Here is a 19,545-nt window from a genome sequence, read left to right on the forward strand (position 1 = left end):
CATTAAAAAATGCCAAAATCCATCTATTAACCGGACAACTTCTCCATAAAAAAATATTCCGGCCAGCCCAAGACTGAAACCTGGGTCCCTCTTGCTACGAGGAGATATGTTAGCCACCACACCACCGTGCAGCCCCTATATGTGTCAACAGCATTTCTATATTCGTCCATGATCTTTCAATGACTTTGATTTATGTTGGCCTCACAGGTGTCAGGAAAATAAAAGAGTAGCTACAGTAGTTGCAATTTTTCACAATTGCTTCAATGTTGCATTTAAACAGTACACAATGTAAATACACATATGATATGAATGTAACAGTGTTTATAAAAAAAAGACACTGTGCCAAGGCTTTTACATCTGTGACTAAATTCTCACCAGCATGATCAATTTTTCTGTCTAATTTTCATCCACCATGCAGTGTCTCTCTACATTATGTTGGTCTGACATGAGCCAGGCTGCAGTATCTTAAGAGTAACAATGAGCTTGATAGATTTTCTAAACCAGGGGTAAAAAAAGGCATAGATCACAGGGTTAAGACAGGAGTTGAAATAGAACAGATATGTTAGAAAGAAAGCAGATGTGATATTAAGTAAGGTGTCCTGGCCGGTGAGTGCAACACTAAAATATGGGCATATGCACAATAGAAACACAACAATAACAACACCAAGAGTCCTGGCTGCTTTCATTTCAGATCTTTTAGCAGTTACAGTCACTGAACTCTTGAGAGAGAAAGTTACAACATGAGACCGCATGGCACGAGCCTGAGACACAGCCACCACAAAAACTCTCATATACAGAACTATGATGACAGTGACAGGACCAATAAAGGAGAAAAAAAGATCTGCAAGTCCAGCAATGTAGTTAATAACAACAATACACTCTCCAAAACAGGACTTATACCTGCCTGGTTGTTCCAGGTTATTCTTCAGCAGAACACCGTGAAGGAAAGCAGAACATATCCAACACAGACAAACACAGACTTGAACTCTTTTTTGTGTGACTTTGTTGGGATAATGTAGAGGCTCACAAATAGCCACATATCGGTCAACTGATATGAGCACCATGGTTCCTACTGAGGCAGAAGTTATGATGTATGTTAGATACAGCCACAGAGTACACATGAGGTCACCGAGCAACCAGCAGCCGTCTAAGAGCATAATTTGAAACAACATGAGGAAGCCCACGAAGAAATCTGAGACAGCAAGAGAGAGGAGGAGGAGGTTGGTGGGTGTGTGGAGCTGCCTGGAGAGATAAGAGAACAACATGCGTATCATTATTGGTAGCTTCAATTATTATATTAAGACATCAAATCAATGACTAAAACACAAAAACATATTTTCCTGAAAAGTCTGAGATCTGTTATTTTGTTTTCTTCTGTTCCATTAAAATGTTCTTTCTGTACAGCTAGCAGTTTTATAAATCAATAAAACATATGAATACTTGAAGTGGGAGATGGAGATGATGACCAGCAGGTTTAGAGTCACAGTGAGCAGAGAGATGGAGGACAGTACAATGTAAATGAGCATAGATACAGAGTGAGGACGCATGATCTTCCTGCAGGAGGAGTTGATGAGTTGTGGAAAGCAAAGTTCGGCTTCTTCAAGGGTTTTCATTCTCAGGAAGATACCGGATGCTGCTGAGCTCGTGATACATCTGATTAATCTCTTTTCTTCATCAACGTCCCTCCTTTTACTCTGGTGACAACTTTCTCTAAGTGGGAGTGACTGAACTTTTCCCTTCCTCAGTGGCGGGCCGTGCATTTCATACCTAGGCCTGCTGTCTGATATCGTACACATAAATACGCGCATGATGGGATGCTTTAATTAAAAAATTATATTATAAAATATGTATAACTTTGTGATTCTGTTTAGGCCAGCAGAGAATACTTAGCAGGCCCTGACGGCCCACCACCTTCCTGTTTCATCTATCTTCTTTAGGCTTTTCCCTGTATTTCACCTCCCCTTCTCTTATTTCCTAAACAATTATAATTTCCATCATATTCAGCAATGGGGAACAGCCGTAAGTAAAGCTTCCGGTTACTATTATTATGCCATGAACCTGGATTAGCTATAGATGTATGCATATTTTCAAACGTTTTGTAATAAAAAAAAATGTATACTGTCCAGACCTACCAGAAGGCTTTCAACTTTACCTTCACTGATGTAACACATTTTAACAGTTTGTGTGGTTCTCACCTCCCTGACTTGTTCAGATATTCAGCATGCTAGACATGTGGAATAAGGCCTTAATGCACTGGCGAGCCTCCCAGCTCACATCTTTAAACAGTTCACGCATAATGCTGAAGCACCGTGTGGAAGTGCTATACCAACACATATTTGAATCTTACCTTGTGTGTTGGTTTGGGAGCTCCACAAATTGTTTGTGAGTTGAAATCTAGTGCTTAAGTCGTGTAGTGTGACTTAGGCAGTAGTTGAAAGCCTGGTGTCACATACAGATGCTAAAGTGTGCATTAGTATCAGATGCTGAGGAATACTGACCTAGCAGTAAGGGTTCGGTTTTGGGGAGCAGGACGTGACACAGGACTGGAGGACACTGGTTTGAGTAGGGAGACAAGGAAGGTTGGGTGCACCTGTAATGACGTCCGGAGTTTGAGCCAGACCGCAGAGGGATTGATGATTTTATCCACCTCATAGGGTCCAATGAAGCTGTGTGCCAGTTTGCGGGACTCGACCTGAAGGGGTAAGTCCCGCGAAGGGAGCCACACTTTCTGACGAGGGCGACAGGTGGGTGCAGGGATTTGGCGCTAGTTGGCCAGACGCCTGGTTCCTGGTTCCGGCTACCGAAGGAAGGCGCACAGACCAGACCTGCCTCTGGACTTGCTTGAACAGAGGGCACTGCCACTTCCTCCTCCTGGACCGGAAATAGGGGCAGTTGGTATCCTAAGAAAGCCATGAAGTGGGACATGCCTGTGGCGGAGCTGGTCAGAGAGTTATGGGCATACTCAACCCACAACGAGTGTGTCGACCAGGAGGACGGGTGGCGAGCAGTGACGCAACGTAATGCTGTCTCCAAATCCTGGTTCACCCGCTGCGTCTGGCCGTTATTCTTGTGGTGGTATCCCGAGGAGAGACTGGCGGTAGTACTTAGGGCTTGATAGAAGGCTTTCCAGACCTGAGAAGAAAACTGAGGTTCTCGATCCGACACATCCTGGGGGATGCCGTGGAGTCGGAAGACATGGAGGACTAGGAGGTTCGCAATTTCGGTGGCCGAAGGCAATTTGGTGAGGGGAATGAAGTGGACCGCTTTGGAAAAAAAAACGGTCCACAACCGTTAGTATGGCGACATTTCCTTCCGAAGGGGGCAGGCCAGTGACAAAGTCCACTGTTATGTGGGACCTGGGGCGGTGGGGAATAGGCAAATGGTGCAACTGGCCCGCCAGGGGTTGGTGGGAAGCCTTGCTGCGGGCACAGACTGAGCTGCCTGAAACAAAGGCATGGGTGGCCACCAGAACCGTTGTCTTATTAACGAATTCTAACATGTGGATTTCATAGATGTGTGGTTGATTTGATTGTCAGCAGAAATATACATTGGGATATACATACTATAGTGTCACGGGCTGTCGCTAGGACAGGCTAGCCTGGGGCAGTGCAAAAAGAGAGCTGGACACAGGCACGTTCGATGGTATGAACAAAAAGTAAAGGTTTATTTCCCATCCCAACAGCAAGGTAACGTCCAAACAACAAAGTATCAAAAAAGAGTCCAGTTAGAAAACATAAACATCCCGGAGGAGAAAGTGGTTAATTAACCAAACAAAACTCAACACTGGAGAATCCAGGCTACGAGGTCCTCTTCTTTGTCGTCCTCTTCCATGTGCTTGTGGGTTCGCCTGCTTCCCAGGTGCTCTCTCTTAAGCCGTCCAGCCCTGCCTCAATCAGGTGGCCTAAGCAGCTGCAGCTGGGTGAGCGGTGAGGCAGGCTGGGAGATGTAGTTCTTGCACTGGCGGACATTTTGTAGCACCCCTCCACTACCTGTCCCCTTATGATGCCACAATACATACATGTTTTTATATAACTCACCCATTTTAATTAAATCAAAGCATCAAAGCATCATAGAACTGTAAACAACATGCCTGTATTATTGGTTTGCCCGTCATATACTGTTATAAACTGTAAAGACAGCAGCAGTGAGACAAAAGCGGTGCAAATTTTTATCAATGCACAAAATACGAATAATGCGAATTTGCGGCGGGCGGCGCGAATTATGTAAATGACGTGGCACGAAAGATTTGCCTCATTTGCGTGACGCTGTGTTTCAAAAGCCAATCAGCGTTGAGATGCTCCGCCTGTCGTCACTGACGTCCTGCCGTTGTTGATAAAAAATCGCTACTGGTCCGCCTCTAGTAGCGCTGGAAGCGGCAGTCATCCAGACGCAGTTCCTGGAGGAGTCGGTGAAACCGAGCTGTGTGCGGCTACGGATGATATTATGAACCCAGACACAAGGGCGTCTGATGGTCCGATGTTTGTGGGACTTCCACAACACGTACAAAGCAGAAATAGTGGCGGATGGCGGAAATGATAACTTATTCCATGGAGATGAGCCACGGAGATAAGCCCCCCTCTCCGGCACGTCTAGTTTGCGGGACTCGGGGGCGACTGTGGCTAAGTGGTTAGCATGACCGTCTTTCAATCAGAGGGTTAGTGGTTTGCGCCCCGCCCTCTGCTAGTCCATGTCGTTGTGTTCTTGAGCAAGACACTTAACTCCTTAGTGCTCCCTGTTGCTGTGTCTACGGTGTATAGAGCAAACATGTAAGTCGCTTTGGATAAAAGCGTCAGCTAAATGAAATGTAATGTAATCTAGCGCTAATGAAGCGAATGACACGAATGATGCGAATAACCACAAATAGTCCGGCGAGTCACACGAGTAATTTGCAACGCTTTTGGTGTGAATGCACCCTAACAGCGTGTCGACACAGGAACAGTGGTGGTTCTAGACAATTTGAAATGAGGGGGCCAGGGTGGGGCCACACAGGATTTCAGGGGTCCTCCAATATATTAACCTTCCTCTTGTGTTAGCTTTCTGTTAGCATCTCTTGTGTTGGCTTTCTGTTAGCATCTCTTGTGTTAATGGGTCGGTTTTGACCCATGTCTTAAATCAGCTGTAAAATACACTAAAAACAATTATCTATCATCCACTTTCTTTCTCATATCTTGGTTACCTTGTTAGGCTTCCTTATCCATGAACATATTGTTGTATGTTTTAATATTTTTCGTGTGGGCCTCTGGGCCTTTTCTTTGTCAGGATACCCCTTGATTTCAATTTAAAAAATGGTCAAATGAACCTCAAGAGAATCATACAAATAAATAAAAGGTTGTTGTGTTACCTGACTATTACTGAGGGGTATTAGAACACATCTCTTAAATACATTTGTTTTTATTTATTTTAATTTTTAATATTATTAACTATAGTAACATTTATGGTGTTACGGGCCAATTTAGACCCATATATATTTACTTCAAGAAAAAAGCTAAAAAGCATTTTTTTCAGCAATATAACTTTAATACAAACACAAAATGAAAAGCAGAACAAGTCATAACACAAAATATAGCTTTGCAAGGTCAATCAAACAACAAACAATCAAGCACATCTTCTTCCTATAACTGGGTCGAAACCGACCCTAACAACACAAAGTTCATAATTTCAAACAGAGCATTTTATAATTTAGTGAAAAAATGTTTATATGGTTTATTTTGTTAAAATAGAGGTTCCTGACAAAGTCAAAAAGCCTGTATGCAATAAACAAATTGATGTGGTTCTTTTATGCATTTAAAAACCTAAAACGGGTCGGTCCCGACCCAACACAAGAGGAAGGTTAAGTTAATATATTTCAGCAGTCCAATGATTGGATGGGCCTTTTACAATACTATGACATGTCACAGATACTGTATTTTTTTTCTTAGCATATTGATTTATATATTGTTTTCAGGATGTACTCTAGAGAAAATGTCAATAAACATAACAAAAAATGTTTCAAAACTACATTTCCAACCACAGCTGTGAATAGTCAGCTGGTTATGGCATACTTAATCATTAATTTAATTATGGGGAGAGAGGCAGGCTGTGTATGAGGAAGAGCATTGCATAACTTTCTCTCCATTGAATATTTAAATATTATCAGGATGCTAGTCTTTATTCTTAGAATACATATGATCTTAAAGCAATCAGCCTTCATTTCTTTCTCTCCCGATTTCAGGAGTTGTCAGGATTTACAAATTTGCATTGAAAGCTCACGTAACTGTTTGCTCACAAGAAAACACAGCAGGCCACCATTTAACTGACATTGGACCATGTTTACATTGTTCCAAGTTTAGCTGCATCATCATTTCATTACCTTACATATTGAAGTGATGTGTCTGCTGCATACTATCTCTGTGCATTCGGTTGTCTTAGTGCATTTCTGTGTGGGGGATCCCCAAAAGAATACAGAGTGGCTAACTTTAAACACTTTGGCTGTCCTCCAACAGCTCCAGATTAAAAACACACACACACATATATATATATATATATATATATATATATATATATATATATATACATATATATATATATATATATATATATATATTTAGTGTGCTATTTTTGAGTCAAGGTACATTTGAGTTCTTTCCCTGTGAGATTGTGTTTGAAAGAAGATTTTACTCCACCTCACACTGCATGGGCTAACCAAACAGAGGAGAAGTTCATACAGGTGCTGAACTCTGTTTCAAAACTACCCAATAAAGGTAATCAATGAAAAGCCTGACCAATTAAAACTTGCCTGTAGACCACATCATTCTTCTTATTTAGTTCATTTTAGGTCATTCCATGTGGTAATGGCATTTTTCTGCACAGTGTTGACTAGTAGTCTCTGGTGGTGGCAGGACGAGAGATAATTTAATTTCCACTTTAAATTCGTAAAATGTGTGAAAGGCCTGTGAAAACAGGAAAAAGAGAATTGCATAACCCCTTCATGCGTTTAGCTACAGAATCACAAAGAGTAACAAAAGACCTTTTGTCATTAAAAAATGCTAAAATCCATCTATTAACCGGACAACTTCTCCATAAAAAAATATTCCGGCCAGCCCAAGACTGAAACCTGGGTCCCTTTTGCTACGAGGAGATATGTTTGCCACCACACCACCGTGCAGCCCCCATATGTGTCAACAGCATTTCTATATTCGTCCATGATCCTTCAATGACTTTGATTTATGTTGGCCTCACAGGTGTCAGGAAAATAAAAGAGTAGCTAGAGTAGTTGTAATTTTTCACAATTGCTTCAATGTTGCATTTAAACAGTACACAATGTAAAGACACATATGATATGAATGTAACAGTGTTTATAAAAAAAAGACACTGTGCCAAGGCTTTTACATCTGTGACTAAATTCTCACCAGCATGATCAATTAATTTTCATCCACCATGCAGTGTCTCTCTACATTATGTTGGTCTGACATGAGCCAGGCTGCAGTATCTTAAGAGTAACAATGAGCTTGATAGATTTTCTAAACCAGGGGTAAAAAAAGGCATAGATCACAGGGTTAAGACAGGAGTTGAAATAGAACAGATATGTTAGAAAGAAAGCAGATGAGATATTAAGTAAGGTGTCCTGGCCGGTGAGTGCAACACTAAAATATGGGCATATGCACAATAGAAACACAACAATAACAACACCAAGAGTCCTGGCTGCTTTCATTTCAGATTTTTTAGCAGTTACAGTCACTGAACTCTTGAGAGAGAAAGCTGCAATATGAGAACGCATGGCACGAGCCTGAGACACAGCCACCACAAAAACTCTCATATACAGAACTATGATGACAGTGACAGGACCAATAAAGGAGAAAAAAAGATCTGCAAGTCCAGCAATGTAGTTAATGACAATGACACACTCTCCAATGCAGGAATTATACCTGCCTGGTTGTTCCAGGTTATCCTTCAGCAGCAGACTGTGAAGGAAAGCAGAACATATCCAACACAGACAAACACAGACTTGAACTCTTTTTTGTGTGACTTTGTTGGGATAATGTAGAGGCTCACAAATAGCCACATATCGGTCAACTGATATGAGCACCATGGTTTCTACTGAGGCAGACGTTATGATGTATGTTAGATACAGCCACAGAGTACACATGAGGTCACCGAGTAACCAGCAGCCGTCTAAGAGCATAATTTGAAACAACATGAGGAAGCCCACGAAGAAATCTGAGACAGCAAGAGAGAGGAGGAGGAGGTTGGTGGGTGTGTGGAGGTGCCTGGAGAGATAAGAGAACAACATGCTTATCATTATTGGTAGCTTCAATTATTATATTAAGACATTAAATCAATGACTGAAACACAAAAGCATATTTCCCTGAAAAGTCTGAGATCTGTTATTTTGTTTTCTTCTGTTCCATCAAAATGTTCTTTCTGTACAGCTAGCAGTTTTATAAATCAATAAAACATATGAATACTTGAAGTGGGAGATGGAGATGATGACCAGCAGGTTTAGAGTCACAGTGAGCAGAGAGATGGAGGACAGTACAATGTAAGCGAGCATAGATACAGAGTGAGGACGCATGTCCTTCCTGCAGGAGGAGTTGAAGAGTTGTGGAAAGCAAAGTTCAGCTTCTTCAAGGGCTTTCATTCTCAGGAAGAGGAGACACGATGCTGCTGAGCTCGTGATACATCTGATTAATCTCTTTTCTTTATCAACGTCCCTCCTTCTTTTACTCTGGTGACAACTTTGTCTAAGTGGGAGTGACTGAACTTTTCCCTTCCTCAGTGGCGGGCCGTGCATTTTATACCTAGGCCTGCTGTCTGATATCGTACACATAAATACACGTATGACGGGATGCTTTAATTAAAAAATGTAATTATAAAATAGCTATAACTTTGTGATTCTGTTTAGGCCAGCAGAGAAGGCTTGGCAGGCCATGGTTCTGCAACGGGGAACAGCAAGGCACATCACAACGCAGCCAAAGTTGCCTTTTTAGGACAGCTGTGACCAGAACAAGAAAAAGGGAACGTAAAGCTTCTGGTTACTATTATAATGCCCTGAACCTGGATAAGCTATAGATGTATGCATATTTTCAAACGTTTTGTAATAAAAAAATGTATACTGTCCAGACCTACCAGAAGGCTTCCAACTTTACCTTCACTGATTTAACACATTTTAACAGTTTGTGTGGTTCTCACCTTCCTGACTTGTTCAGATATTCAGCATGCTAGACATGTGGAATAAGGCCTTGATACACTGGCGAGCCTCCCGGCTCACATCTTTAAACAGTTCACGCATAATGCTGAAGCACCGTGTGGAAGTGCTGAACCAACACATATTTGAATCTTACCTTGTGTGTTGGTTTGGGAGCTCCAAAAATTGTTTGTGAGTTGAAATCTAGCACTAAAGTCATGTGGTGTGACTTAGGCAGTAGTTGAGACAAGGAAGGTTGGATGCACCTTAAATGAGGACCGGAGTTTGAGTTTAATGCTGTCTCCAAATTCTGGTTCACCCGCTGCGTCTGGCCGTTATTCTTGATGTGGTATCCCGAGAGACTGGCGGTATTACCTAGTGCTTGATGGAAGGCTTTCCAGACCTGAGAAGAAAACTGAGGTCCTCGATCCGACACATCCTGGGGGATGCCGTGGAGTCGGAAGACATGGAGGTTAGCAATTTCGGTGGCCGAAGGCAATTTGGGGAGGGGAATGAAGTGGACCGCCTTGGAAAAACAGTCGACAACGGTCGTTAGTATGGCGGTGTTTCCGCCATACTAAGGGGGCAGGCCAGTGACGAAGTCCACTGCTATGTGGGACCTGGGGCGGTGGGGAATAGGCAAAGGGTGCAACTGGCCCGCCGGGGGTTGGTGGGAAGCCTTGCTGCGGGCACAGACTGAGCAGGCTGAAACAAAGGCATGGGTGGCCACCAGAACCGCTGTCTTATGAAAGCGAGACTGCGGTGGAACCTATGGTGGTAGGCCAACCTGGAGGAATGCAACATTGTAAGACTTGTGATCGAACGGTGTCAGGCACAAACAGATGGTTTGGGAGACCGTTTCCCGGGTCCGGATAGGAGCAGTGGGCCTCCCGAACGAGAGACTCAACTCCCCATGTGACCGCAACCACGACACGGGAGGGGGAGAGGATGGTCTCAGGCTCGAGAGTGAGCTCTTCCGTGGTGGACTGACGTGAAAGGGCATCGGGTTTGGTGTTACGTGAACCAGGGCGGTAGGTGAGGGTGAAATTGATCCTTCCTAGGTACAAAGCCTGGCAGGAGTTTAACCTCTTGGCGAAGCGAAGGTAAGAGAGGATTTTGTTTTCGGTCCAAACTATTGTTACGTGTCAGTGTTGTGTTCTCCCCTCCCCTCTTGTTTTCCCCCACAGGTTCCTATTGGCTAATTGGTTGCCACCTGTGAAGGCCAGTCAGCGAGACGGTTGGCCATTTTAAAAGGAGGAGGTCGGAAGAGTTCGGGGCACACTGACACTGCTAGGTGGAGGGTTTGTGGTGAGAGGTTGAGGGCAGTAGGTAAGTTTGGGGTACCCTGTACACTGGTGCAGACACGTAGGTACTTTGTGTCTAGAAACACTAGGTTATTGGTCGGTGCTCCCTCTGTATATGTTTTGATCAATCTTTTGTAGAGAAGTTAGAGAAGCCATTTTGTTTGTTTATTTCCAGAGGTAGAGAGCTAGGCCTAGTTTTGTTTTCTTGATTTCTATTTGTTTTGCACTACCACAAGCTGTCCCCCATATCTCCCACGTAACAGAACCTTTTCTTTTGTGTTGTGAACCGCCAGCGTCAAGTAAATATTGTTTCTTCGTTACTCCTATTTTCTGACTTTGTTCCCTTATTCTTTGGACTGACCTGTGTTCGTTCCCCCTTATCCCCTAGACAAAAAAGGGGACGTAACACAATGAACGGTTGCTCTACTCCCTCCAACCAGTGCCTCCACTTTTTCAAAGCCAGAACCACAGCCAATAGCTCTCGATTACCCACATCGTAGTTGCGCTCCGCAGGTGAAAGACGCCGGGAAAAGAAGGTGCAGGGGTGACCCCCGAATCTGAGGCATCCACCTCCATCACGAACTGTAGAGAGTGATCTGGGTGAATTAACACCGGGGCAGAAGTGAATAGTCTCTTCAGGGTGGCAAAAGCAGAGTCTGCCTACGGGGTCCAAGAAAATGGGGCAGCAGTGGAGGTGAGTTGCGTGAGGTGAGCAGCTACTTTGCTGTAGTCTTGGATTAACTGTCTGTAGAAATTAATAAACCCAAGGAACTGCTGTAACTGTTTGCGAGTGGTGGGCGTGGGCCACTCAACCACTGCCCTCACCTTTGCTGGATCTGCCCTCACCTAGCCCTGGTGGATGATGACGCCAGGGAAGTTGACGGTGGTCACATGAAACTCACATTTCTCCGCCTTGACAAAAAGCTTGTTCTCCAGTAGCCGGCGCAACACAAGCCTGACGTGTTGGGTGTGTTCCTCCATGTTCCGGGAGAAGATGAGGATATCGTAGAGGTATACGAAGAGGAAACAGTTGAGTAATCACGGAGGACATCATTGATCAAGTTTTGGAAAACTTCAGGGGCATTGGTGAGGCCCAAGGGCATGACAGGGAACTCAAAATGGCCCAGGGGGGTGTTGAAGGCTGTCAATAAAGTGTGCACCCGCCCCGGAATCTACCAAGGCTTGGAGTGGGATGGACCTCCCCTCCCATATGAGGGAAGCGCCAATCTGCATGCAGGAATTAGGGATTGTTGAAGAGGTGGACGTCTGGCTCATCAGGACCCCTCCAGTCGCTGATGAGCCTAATCGTATGGCAGGAGAGGACAGGAAGCGAGAAGGCCGCAGTAGACACACACGCCAGCCTTAATTCTCCATTGTCGCTCAAACCCAGCTGCATCGGCTCCACGGTGGGGGGCGGAGCTATGACGCTGAGGAGAGGGGCTACACTGATGAGATGGTAGGGCAAGAGGTGAGGGCAGGCAGAGCGGTGAAGTGGCGTGACCGGTGAGGTGCGTGACTGGTGAGGTGGCGTGAGCAGCGGCGACTGAGCAGGAGTGCAGGCACGGGAATCCTGGGCACAGGTAACAGGAGTTAGTAAGAAGTCAAAACGCAATGTAAAGTACGAGAGTAATCGAAATCCTAGAGAGGCCGAGAGTCTAAGTACCACTGGAAATGGTGAAATAATCTGGCAACTGGAGAGAGAGAAGCTAGCTAGGTTGTTTAAACAGGAAGGATCTGATGATATGATTGAAGACAGGTGCTGGAGATGAAGTGCAGGTGTGGACATGAGGCCAGCTGCCGGAAGCCACGCCCACGGCACACACACGTAACAGGGAACAAACAGGGGACACAAGAGACACAGGGAAAAGACAAAAAAAGGACACTAGTGTAAGTATTTGATAAATTGGGAGTGAGAATGGGTTTGCTCCCTCATTGCCTGTTTCTGTGATTCTGCTGTTTTTCTAATGACTCGCCTTTTCACGCTGAGACTGGAGGTTCTGTCTGTCGGCATACTTTTTGTGTGGTGCCGTCTGTGTTTCTGGCCTCTTGTTCTATGCCCTGTCCTGTGTTTTAAAACATGTTACGGATTTTTTTAAAGTCTCAGATCTTCAGTTAGGGACTTCCAGAGCTGAGGGATAGTGACTGCAAAAGCCCACTTAGGGACTTAGGGTACAACCAGCAGAGCCTTGCCTGTGGATCTCAGGCTGAGCTCTGCTCAAAGAGGGCAGCAGTTCAGCAATGTAACTAAGAGCTGAACCGGTAATTGCTCAAAAGGTTTAATCTTAAAATGTATTCTAAAATCTAGTAGTAACCTGTAAAGGGATGCCAAAACAGGGCTTGGAGGATCTTGAGGACATAGATGTTCATTTGAACAATAAACTGGATTGGACAGATCACACTCATGCACTTTACAAAAAGGGACAGAGCAGACTCTATCAGCTGAGGAGACTGAGGTCTCATGGAGTGCAGGGAGCACACCTAAGGACCTTTTTCATTCGGTGGTTGCATCACCCATCTTTTACGTAGTGGTCTACTGGAGCGGCGACATCTCAACAGCTGACAGGAAGAGACAGAACAAACTAGTAAAGAAGGCCAGCAGTGTGCTGGGGTGTCCACTGGATGCGGTGGAGGTGGTGGGAGACAGGAGGATGATGGCTAAGCTCTCATCTCTGATGAACTACACCTCCCACCCCATGCAGGACACTCTGGCAGCTCTGCACAGCTCCTTCAGCCACCGGCTGATTCATTCCCTGTGTATGAAGGAGAGGTACCACAAGTCCTTCCTTCCTGTTGCTGTCAGTCTGCACTACCAGCGGAGCTCCCAGTAGACCACAAAAACACTTCAACCTGTGCAATATAAATACACAGTGCAAAATAGTTCTATGTATTCTGTCTGTGTATATAATATTCAGTTATTGTAGATTCTTTACTGTTTTTATTACTGTTTTTACTGTTTATCATTTATATCACTTTATATATTTATTTTTTCTATGTCTGTTGTTTGCGCTTTATCCCGTTTGTTGCTTTCATTCTGTAAATGTCCCCACTGCGGGACTAATAAATGAATAACTTTTCATAAATCTTATCCATATACATCTCATATTAAATCGATGAGCAAAAGGCGTGAGATGTTTTTTTAGGATAAACCCTGTGATTGCTACTGACATATACAGTATGTTATTTGGGTTATACAGTGGAAATTTTAGGCTCAATTAAACAAAACAAACACAGAGCATACTTATAGTGTAAAAACTGATTGGGAAAAATGAATCCGATGCACTCTGAGTAATTATATAATTTAGGAACTATGCTATTTGCCAGATGTGTTTACTGGACTCCTGTATCTCTGACTTGTCCATTGTTTAAGATTATTTTACACAAGTCAAATATGATCGATTACGGCTACATCAGCTGAATGTACCATGACTTCTGTCTCTACTATGGCTCATGTTTGATGACTTGTAAGCTCGTTATAATCTTTCTATATGTTATCCTATAATAAAGTATTAAAAGACTAACTTGCTTAAAGTACTGTTGATTTATCACAAGGAAACTATACATTAATTTCCACCACAATAACATATTATTATTATTACATGAACATGTTTTTGAAAACACACACTTTGCTTATGTTTATCTACTGTTTGAGATATATTTCTATAATTCAGTCAAACTCGAGCACAAAGATGAAATAAATAAGGAGTATATAATATTAGTAAACATGTTTTATTCAAGTTGGCAAGAGAGACAAGTGACAGAGAAAGGGACACACATTGTACAGAGTATTTTTAGATTAAAGATTGAATCATTAATTGCAACATTAACCTTTATTCTCATGTATGACAGCATGACAAATAATTTAAACTAATGCCCACTGACATGGTTTTAAATCGTTTTGTTACACAATAGTTTACTCTTTATACATCTTAAATGTACATGTATAGGTCATGGAAATATATATATATTTTTGAAGGCATGCCCCCAAAGCCTTATTCTAAACTCAGTTTTTGGACCTGCGTATACATGTGCAGATATGCACATGTATAAGACATGCACATGCATAAGACCTGAAGGCAATCAGTATTTTTGTCTCTTTCTTGATTTCAGAAGTTGTCAGGATTTACAAACTTGCATTTTAGATAAACATATTGTTTGTTCAAAAGAAAACACTACAAGCCACCATTTGAATGCATGTGCAAACATCCCAAGCTTATTTTCTTCCAGATTAACGTTGAGGAGGTGCCCCTCATTGAAAAATGTCTCTTTCAACCCTGTAAAGTAGATATTTTTTCACCTGCCGTTTATTTCCTCACATTGAGACCTTTCATATAACAGATGAACCAAACAAACACCATTACACTCGTTCCTTTACGTCTTTTTTCTTCTTCTCCAAATCAAGGTACATTGGAGTGATGAGTAAGAGAGAAAAGATTTAAATCCACCTCACACTGCATGGTCAAACCAAACTGAGGAGAAGTAAGTACAGTTGATGATCACAGTTTCACAACTACCTGATAGATATGATCAATAAAAGGATCTTCAAATTAAAACATGTTTGCAGGCCAAAATCTGTGAAAGGCCCCTTGAAAGGATGCTGGCAGGCTCCTCTTTCTAAACAGGAAAGAGAGAGTTGCATAAAGGTCTTTAGCTACAGAGTCATGCAGTGCAACTAAAGACATGTTGGAATCTTTCTATTTCTATAATAGTCCATCAACTCATTTTTACACAGGCATCAGGCAACAGTTTTTCTAGAGTAATAGTAGTTTTCAAAGTTGCTTCAATGTTGCATTGAAACAGTACACAATGTAAAGACACACATATGATCTGAATGTAAAATGATTTTAATGTAAAAGTGTTCATTCAAAGGTTACTGTCTTATTTCCTCCACCATGCAGTGTCTCTCTACAGTATGTTGGTCTGACATGAGCCAGGCTGCAGTATCTTAAGAGTAACAATGAGCTTGATAGCTTTTCTAAACCAGGGGTAAAAAAAGGCATAGATCACAGGGTTAAGACAGGAGTTGAAATAGAACAGAACTGTTACAAAGGCAGCAGATGAGGCATTAAGTAAAGTGTCCTGGCCTGTAAGTGCAACACTAAAATATGGGCAGCTGCACAATAGAAACACAACAATAACAACACCAAGATTCCGGGCTGCTTTCATTTCAGATTTTTTAGCAGTTACAGTCACTGAACTCTTGAGAGAGAAAGTTTCAACATGAGACCGCATGGCACGAGCCTGAGACACAGCCACCATAAAAACTCTCATATACAGAACTATGATGACAGCGACAGGACCAATAAAAGTCAAAAAAAGATCTGCAAGTCCAGCAATGTAGTTAATAACAATGACACACTCTCCAAAGCAAAAATTATACCTGCCTGGTTGTGTCAGGTTATCCTTGAGAAGCAGACTGTTAAAGAAAGCAGAACATATCCAACACAGACAAACACAGACTTGAACTCTTTTTTGTGTGACTTTGTTGGGATAATGTAGAGGCTCACAAATAGCCACATATCGGTCAACTGATATGAGCACCATGGTTCCTACTGAGGCAGAAGTACTAATAAAGTCCAAAACATTATAGAGAATACACATGAGGTCACCGAGCAACCAGCAGCCGTCTATGAGCAAAATTTGAAAGAACATGATGAGGCCCACAAATAAATCTGAGACAGCCAGAGAGAGGAGGAGGAGGTTGGTGGGTGTGTGGAGCTGCCTGGAGAGAAAAGAGAACAACATGCTGTTCATTATTAGTAGCATTAATAGTTTTTAAAGAGACAAAAGCAATCACTGAAAATCAAAAACATATTTCCTTAACAGTCTGAGATCTAATATTTTGTTTTGTGCTGTTCCCTTATCCATTTATTTTTGTTCATATATGAGTTATATAAATTGATCAAACACATGAATACTTGAAGTGGGAGATGGAGATGATGATCAGCAGGTTAAGAGTCACAGTGAGCAGAGAGATGGAGGACAGTACAATGTAAATGAGCGTAGATACAGAGTGAGGACGCATGGCTTTGCTGCAGGAAGAGTTGAGGAGTTGTGGAAAGCAAAGTTCAGCTTCTTCAGGGGTTTTCATTCTCAGGAAGAGGAGAACAGATGCTGCACAGCTCGTCATGTGTCGGATTAATCTCTTTTCTTTCTCAACATCCCTCCTTCTTTTACTCTGGTGAACTTTCTTTGAGTGGGAGTGACTGAACTTCGCCCTGACTGTTTCATCTATCTTCTTTCGTCTTTTAAACTGTATTTCACCTGCTCCTCCGTTTTTTCACATTTCTTTCGCAACAATTTCAATTTCCATCATACTCTGCAACGGGGAGCAGCAAGGCACATCACAATGCATCCAAAGTTGCCTTTTTAGGACAGCTGTGTCCAGGACAAGAAGAAGGGAGAGTCAAGCTTCTGGATACTATTATTATGCAATGAACCTGGATAAGCTATAGATGTATGCATATTTTGGAATGTTTTGAGATAAAGGGGTTTATACAGTCCAGACCTACCAGAAGGCTACCAACTTTGCCTTTGGTGACGTGACAAATTAAAGATGCATGGTTCTCACCTCCCCTACCTGTTCAGATATATTTAGCATGCTAGATGTGTGGAATAAGGCCTAACCATATGCTAGGTTTTAGACCTTTATTTACCTTTATCTTCTCTTTTATTCATATATTATGCTGCTCGTGTGAACCTAAGACCTATGGTAAAACAATTTCTAGCACCAAAACAGTTTTCCACAAAGATATGAAGAATTTCAAAAATCAAGTGTACATTTTTCAGCTTTAGGGCCATGTTATCACTTTGTAGGAGCGCAGGAATGAACGCAGCACACACAACTTCTCTCTTTGGCTGCACAGGTGTGTAACCGTTTAATGCTGCTTACACAAAAAACATTTCTCACCTGGTGACAACCAGTCACCTTTAACCCCTCAACAGCACCCCGTTACTATGGCTACGCTACCTGCTCTTAAAGGGGCAGTCACCCGTATCGTCAGTTTTTATTACTGTGTATCATTTATATCACTTTTTTCTTTTCATTTTCTGTCTGTTGTGTGCACTTTATCCAGTTTGATTCTGTAACCCTGAAATTTTAGGCTCAATTAAACAAAACAAACACAGAGCATACTTATAGTGTAAAAACTGATTGGGAAAAATGAATCCGATGCACTCCGAGTAATTATATAGCTTAGGAACTATACTTTTTGTCAGATGTGTTTACTGGACACCTGTGTCTCTGACTTGTCCATTGTTTACATTATTTTACACAAGTCAAATATGATCGATTACGGCTACATCAGCTGAATGTACCATGACTTCTGTCTCTACTATGGCTCATGTTTGATGATTTGCAAACTCGTTATAATCTTTCTATATCTCATCCTGTAATAAAATATTAAAAGACTAGCGTGCTTAAAGTACTATTGACTTCTCACAAGGAAACTATACATTAATTTCCACCACAATAACATATTATTATTATTATTATTATTACATGAATATGTTATTGAAAACACACACTTTGCTTGTTTTGAATGTTTATTCACTGTTTGAAATATATTTCGGCAAGAGAGACAAGTGATAGAGAAAGGGACACACATTGTACAGTGTATTTTCAGATTAAATCATTAATTGAAAAATGTACCTTGGTTCTCATGTATGACAGCATGACAAATTATTTAAACTAATGCCCACTGACATGGGTTTAAATAATTGTGTTATACAAGAGTTTACTCTTTAAACATCTTAAATGTACATATTTAGGTCATGGAAATATATATATATATATATATTTTAAAGGCATGCCCCCAAAGCCTTATTCTAAACTCAGTTTTTGGACCTGCGTATATATTTCTGTGTAAGAACAGCGTTGATGAGCTTTGAGCTATAGGGTTTATTGTGTAACAAAGGAAATAAAATACATAAATAGCTTTTCGGTGAGAACCACGCAAAATGATTTGCAAATGTGACTGATTTTTGTGGAGAGAGGGTTGTTAACGCTTGTTACATTAGCTAAGGAGAGGAAACATAACCAAGACTGCACTTAGAATGAAGAGATGTGCAGATAAGAATGTGACAGAGAAGAGAGACAGCGTCAATGCATCTGTGTGTTTCTGTGACAGAGAGATAACATAATCACATAATCAGGATGCTAGTCTTTATTCTTAGAATCAGAATCAGCTTTATTGGCCATGGGCCAGACACATATAGTGCATCCGGAAAGTATTCACAGCGCTTCAATTTTTCCACATTTTGTTACAGCCTTATTCCAAAATGGATTAAATTATTTTTTTTCCTCAACATTCTACACACAACACCCCATAATGACAAAGGGGAAAACATTTGGGGAAGTTTTGCAAATCTATTAAAAAATAAAGAACGAAAATATAACATGTACATAAGTAACATAACACGATGTGGTAAAGGTGAAGCGCTGTGAATACTTTCCGGATGCACTGTACATGGAATTTGACTCCGGTTTCACGTAGCTCTTCCTACTGATATACAAACACAATATGCAATAAACAAGATAAATATAAAAAAGACAATTAAAGACAACAGTAGTCCGAGTAGTGCAAGTAGTGCAGGTGAAGGAGTCTGATTAATTGTTCATCAGATTGATGGCCAGTGGAAATACGCTGTTTCTGTGTCTGGTGGCTTAATGCATAAGACCTGAAGTTTCACAACTATCTGATAGATATGATCAATTAAAGGATCTTCAAATTAAAACATGTTTGCAGACCATTTGTAAAATCTGGGAAAGGCCCCTTGAAAGGATGCTGGCAGGCTCCTCTTTCTAAACAGGAAAGAGAGAGTTGCATTAAGGTCTTTAGCTCACGCAGTGCAACTTAAGACATGATGGAATCACAAAAAAGAAAACAGCATTTCTATAATAGTCCAAGAGTCCACACACCAGTCAGGCAACAGTTTTTCTAGAGTAGTAGTAGTTTTCGAAGTTGCTTCACTGTTGCATTGAAACAGTACCCAATGTAAAGGCACACAAATGATCTGAATGTAAAAGTGTTAATACAAAGGTTACTGTACCAAGACTTTAACATTGATTAATAAATAAAA

The 19,545-nt window shown here is 41.8% G+C and overlaps 3 protein-coding genes across 3 annotated transcripts; all 3 read right to left on the reverse strand.

The window, feature by feature from the left end:
• Positions 1–425: 425 nt before the first annotated feature.
• Positions 426–1,613, reverse strand: LOC306735436 (trace amine-associated receptor 13c-like; the record flags this gene model as incomplete). The annotated part of the gene is made up of 2 exons (XM_079216903.1): positions 426–1,242; positions 1,441–1,613. The coding sequence occupies 2 exons, from the start codon at positions 1,611–1,613 to the stop codon at positions 426–428; spliced, it is 990 nt and encodes a 329-aa protein (XP_079073029.1).
• A 5,816-nt stretch (positions 1,614–7,429) lies between these two features.
• Positions 7,430–11,448, reverse strand: LOC306735348 (trace amine-associated receptor 13c-like; the record flags this gene model as incomplete). The annotated part of the gene is made up of 7 exons (XM_079216808.1): positions 7,430–8,246; positions 8,445–8,704; positions 9,483–9,689; positions 9,784–9,868; positions 10,829–10,851; positions 10,957–11,063; positions 11,370–11,448. 7 exons carry the CDS (start codon positions 11,446–11,448, stop codon positions 7,430–7,432), a joined length of 1,578 nt encoding a protein of 525 aa, XP_079072934.1.
• A 3,921-nt stretch (positions 11,449–15,369) lies between these two features.
• Positions 15,370–16,555, reverse strand: LOC306735437 (trace amine-associated receptor 13c-like; the record flags this gene model as incomplete). Its single annotated transcript, XM_079216904.1, has 2 exons — positions 15,370–16,186; positions 16,383–16,555. 2 exons carry the CDS (start codon positions 16,553–16,555, stop codon positions 15,370–15,372), a joined length of 990 nt encoding a protein of 329 aa, XP_079073030.1.
• Positions 16,556–19,545: the final 2,990 nt, after the last annotated feature.

Source organism: Taurulus bubalis (genome assembly GCF_910589615.1).
Source record: "Taurulus bubalis genome assembly, chromosome: 4".
NCBI lineage: Eukaryota > Metazoa > Chordata > Actinopteri > Perciformes > Cottidae > Taurulus > Taurulus bubalis.